General features: G+C 56.1%; 1 protein-coding gene across 1 annotated transcript in view; it reads left to right on the top strand.

The window, feature by feature from the left end:
- Positions 1-2,108, top strand: part of LOC120506892 (helicase SKI2W-like) — a gene marked incomplete at its 5' end in the record, with an annotated part of 3,933 nt that extends 1,825 nt beyond the window's left edge. Inside the window, 2 exons of the mRNA XM_039718997.1 lie at positions 1,182-1,293; positions 1,912-2,108. Coding sequence (XP_039574931.1) covers positions 1,182-1,293; positions 1,912-2,093 — 294 coding nt within the window. The remainder of the gene's footprint in view (positions 1-1,181; positions 1,294-1,911) is intronic.
- Positions 2,109-5,063: the final 2,955 nt, after the last annotated feature.

The following is a 5,063-nucleotide window of genomic DNA, read 5'->3' as shown; positions in this document are numbered from 1 at the left end:
TTGGGGGGGAAAACCTGCCGGGGTTTGGGGGGGAAAAAACAGCCCGGGGTTTGGGGGGGAAAAATACCTGCCCGGGGTTTTGGGGGAAAAAACTGTGGGGTGTGGAGGAGCCTTGCTCTGTGTTCCCTCCACGTTCTTTCCCTCTTCCTTCCATGTTCTCTCCGTGTTCTCTCCATATTCTTTCCATGTTCCCTCCATGTTTTCTGCGTCTTCCCCTTTGCATTCTCTCCACATTCTCTCCTTTGCATTCCCCCTCCACATTCTCTCCATGTTCCCCCTCCACATTCTCTCCATGTTCCCCCTCCACATTCTCTCCATGTTCCCTCTCCACATTCTCTCCGTGTTCCCCTTCCATGTTCTCTCCATCTTCCCCTCCACAATCTCTCCACGTTCCCTCTACATTGTCTCCATGTTCCCCCTCCATGTTCCCCCTCCATGTTCTATGTTTCCCTCCATGTTCTCTCCATGTTTCCCCTCCGTGTTCCTCCTCCATGTTCTCTCCATGTCCCATGTTCCCCTCCATGTTCCTCCTCTATGTTTTTTCCATGTTCCCTCTAAATTTTCTCCATGTTCCCTCTGTGTTCCCCCTCCATGTTCTCTCTGTGTTCCTCCTCCACATTCTCTCCATCTTCCCCTCCACATTCTCTCCATGTTCCTCCATGTTGTTTTCCATGTTCTTTTCACGTTCTCTCCATGTTCCTCCTCCATGTTCTTTTCACATTCCCTCCATGTTCCCTCCCTGTTCTTTTCACGTTCTCTCCATGTTCTCTCCGTGTTCCCTCCATGTTCCCTCCGTGTTCCCACCACATTTCCCCTCCATTTTTCCCCCTTCCCCAGGTGCTGCAGCTCTCGGACCTGCTGCAGCGCGGCATCGGCGTCCACCACGGCGGGGTGCTGCCCCTGCTCAAGGAGATCGTGGAGATGCTCTTCAGCCAAGGGCTGGTCAAGGTGTGTGGGGTGTGGGACGCAGGGTTCTGCCCCATGGCGTCTCCCCCAGCCCCAAACCTGCCCCGAACCTGCCTCAAACCTGCCCCAAACCTGCCTCAAACCTGCCCCATACCTGCCCCAAACTTGCCCCCATGTCTGCCCCAAATTTGCTCCCACTCCTGCCCCAAATTTGCCCCCACTCCTGCCCCAAATTTGCCCCACTCCTGCCCCAAACCTGCCCTCACCTGCCCCAGGTGCTGTTCGCCACCGAGACCTTCGCCATGGGGGTGAACATGCCGGCACGGACCGTCGTCTTCGACTCCATCCGCAAACACGACGGGAACAGCTTCCGTGACCTCCTGCCAGGTGTGGGGCCACGTTTGGGGCTCGGTGCTGTGTCCTCTGTGCGCCAACGGGGTGGAAAAGGGGCGGAAAATGTGAAGGAAAAAGCGGGGGAAAGCTGAGAGAAAAAACAGGGGAAATGGGGTTGAGGGAAGGTGGAAATATGGGAGGAGAAGTTCAAGGGGAATGAAGGGAGTAGAGTTGTAATTGTGGTGGGAATGTGAGGGGAAAAATAGTGGGAAACGTGAGGGGGAAATGGTGAGAAATGTGAGGGGAAAGGGCGGGAAATGTGAGGGAGAAAAAGTGGGAAAGGTGAGGAGAAAAATGGTGGGAAACGTGAGGGGAAAAGGGTGAGAAACATGAGGGAAAACAGTGAGAAATGTCAGGGGAAAAGGGCAGGAAACGTGAAGTGAAAATGGCGAGAAATGTGAGGGGAAAATGGTGAGAAATTCAAGGAGAAAAATAGCGGGAAATGTGAGGAGAAAAAGAGCGAGGAATGCGAAGGGAAAAATGGTGGGAGCTCTGAGGGGAAAAAGGCAAAAATTGTGAGGGTGAAACCAGTAGTGTTTATGAAAAGAAAACAAAAAAGCCACCTTGCTGTGGGGCAGGGCCGTGTCTCACCGTGCCTTTGTGTCGCCCCAGGCGAGTACACGCAGATGTCGGGGCGCGCCGGGCGCCGCGGGCTGGACGCCACCGGCACCGTCATCATCCTCTGCAAGGGACAGGTGCCCGAGCTGTCCGACCTGCACCGCATGATGCTGGTGAGCGCCTGGCATGTCACTGACATGTTACTGCCGTGTCCCCAACCGTGTGTCACTGCCTGAGTGTCCCCCCATTTGTGTGTCACCGCCATGTCACCACCTGTGTGTCACCATGATGTCACCGCTGTGTCCTCACCCGTTTGTCCCCACCTGTGTCCTCACGTGGGGAAAATGTAGAGAAACGTGACGGGAAAATGGTTGGGAAACGTGAGGGGAAAATGGCAAGAAACATGAGGGGGAAACGGCGAGAAACGTGAGGGGAAAATGGCAGGAAACATGAGGGGAAAATGATGAGAAATGTGAGGGGAAATTGGTGAGAAATGTGAGGGAAAAATGGTGGGAAATGTGAGGGGAAAATGGCGAGAAATGTGAGGGGGAAATGGTGAGAAACATGAGGGGAAAATGATGAGAAACGTGACGGGAAAAAGAGCGGGAAACGTGAGGGGGAGAAAAATGGTGGGAAGCATGAGAAGAAAATGGTGAGAAATGTGAGGGGAAAGGGCGGGAAACGTGAGGGAGAAAAAGTGGGAAAGGTGAAGAGAAAAATGGTGGGAAACATGAGGGGAAAATGCTGGGAAACGTGAGGGGAAAATGGTGAGCAACATGAGGGAAAACAGTGAGAAATGTGAGGGGAAAAGGGCAGGAAACGTGAAGTGAAAATGGCGAGAAACGTGAGGGGAAAATGGTGAGAAATTCAAGGAGAAAAATAGCGGGAAATGCGAGGAGAAAAAGAGCGAGGAATGCGAAGGGAAAAATGGTGGGAGCTCTGAGGGGAAAAAGGCAAAAATTGTGAGGGTGAAACCAGTAGTGTTTATGAAAAAAAACCCAAAACCAGCACCTTGCTGCGGGGCAGGGCCGTGTCTCACCGTGCCTTTGTGTCGCCCCAGGCGAGTACACACAGATGTCGGGGCGCGCCGGGCGCCGCGGGCTGGATGCCACCGGCACCGTCATCATCCTCTGCAAGGGACAGGTGCCCGAGCTGTCCGACCTGCACCGCATGATGCTGGTGAGCGCCTGGCATGTCACTGACATGTTACTGCCGTGTTCCCAACCGTGTGTCACTGCCTGTGTGTCCCCCCATTTGTGTGTCACCGCCATGTCACCACCTGTGTGTCACCATGATGTCACCGCTGTGTCCTCACCCGTTTGTCCCCACCTGTGTCCTCACGTGGGGAAAATGTAGAGAAACGTGACGGGAAAATGGTTGGGAAACGTGAGGGGAAAATGGCAAGAAACATGAGGGGGAAATGGCGAGAAACGTGAGGGGAAAATGGCAAGAAACATGAGGGAGAAACGGCGAGAAACGTGAGGGGAAAATGGCAGGAAACATGAGGGGAAAATGATGAGAAATGTGAGGGGAAATTGGTGAGAAATGTGAGGGAAAAATGGTGGGAAATGTGAGGGGAAAATGGCGAGAAATGTGAGGGGGAAATGGTGAGAAACATGAGGGGAAAATTATGAGAAACGTGACGGGAAAATGGTTGGGAAACGTGAGGGGAAAATGGCAAGAAACATGAGGGGGAAATGGCGAGAAACGTGAGGGGAAAGTGGCAGGAAACATGAGGGGAAAATGATGAGAAATGTGAGGGGAAATTGGTGAGAAATGTGAGGGAAAAATGGTGGGAAATGTGAGGGGAAAATGGCGAGAAATGTGAGGGGGAAATGGTGAGAAACGGGCATTGGGATGGACTGGGGGCACCCCAGTATGGACTGGGAGCACCCCAGTGTAGACTGGGGGGCACTGGGATGGACTGGGGGCACCCCAGTATGGACTGGGAGCACCCCAGTGTAGACTGGGGGGCATTGGGATGGGCTGGGGAGCACTGGGATGGACTGGGGGCACCCCAGTATGGATTGGGGTACACTGGGATGGACTGGGGGGCACCCCAGGATGGACTGGGGGGTACTGGGGGCACCCCAGGATGGACTGGGGACACCTCAGTATGGACTGGGGGGCATTGGGATGGACTGGGGGGCACGCCAGGATGGACTGGGGGGTACTGGGGACACCCCAGTATGGATTGGTGGACACTGGGAGCACCCCAGGATGAGCTGGGGGACACGGGGACACCCCTATACAGGGGCTGGCATGTCCCAGTAAGGGCACTGGGACTGCCCCAGTACAGACACTGGGACTGCCCCAGTAAGGGCACTGGGACTGCTCCAGTATGGACTGGGATTGCCCCAGTAAGGGCACTGGGACTGCTCCAGTACAGACACTGGGACTGCTCCAGTACGGACACTGGGATTGCCCCAGTAAGATCACTGGGACTGCTCCAGTACAGACACTGGGACTGCCCCAGTACGGACACTGGGATTGCCCCAGTAAGGTCACTGGGACTGCTCCAGTACAGACACTGGGACTGCCCCAGTACGGACACTGGGATTGCCCCAGTAAGGTCACTGGGACTGCTCCAGTACAGACACTGGGACTGCCCCAGTACGGACACTGGGATTGCCCCAGTAAGATCACTGGGACTGCTCCAGTACAGACACTGGGACTGCCCCAGTACGGACACTGGGATTGCCCCAGTAAGATCACTGGGACTGCTCCAGTACAGACACTGGGACTGCCCCAGTAAGGACACTGGGACTGCCCCAGTACAGACACTGGGACTGCCCCAGTAAGGACACTGGGACTGCCCCAGTACAGACTGGGATTGCCCCAGTAAGGGCACTGGGACTGCTCCAGTAAGGCCACTGGGACTGCCCCAGTAAGATCACTGGGACTGCCCCAGTACAGACTGGGATTGCCCCAGTAAGGACACTGGGACTGCCCCAGTAAGGCCACTGGGACTGCCCCAGTAAGGACTGGGAACACCAGCCCCCCCCAGTAAGCCCCCCGTGCCCCCCCAGGCGCAGACGCGGCGCGTGGCCGCCCTCAGGGAGGCGCTGGCGGCGCTGGGGGACCCCGAGGGGACAGAAGGGGACATCGGGGACCTGCCCCAGTACCACCAGGCCGTGGTGGCACTGCGGCGCGCCCGCGCCGTGCTGCAGGTGGGGCTGGGGACACCGCGGGGACACTGGGGACAC

This window comes from Passer montanus, unplaced genomic scaffold, assembly GCF_014805655.1.
Source record: "Passer montanus isolate IOZ18808 unplaced genomic scaffold, ASM1480565v1 scaffold1047, whole genome shotgun sequence".
NCBI classification, from domain to species: domain Eukaryota; kingdom Metazoa; phylum Chordata; class Aves; order Passeriformes; family Passeridae; genus Passer; species Passer montanus.
This window is presented reverse-complemented; position numbering and strand designations above follow the sequence as displayed.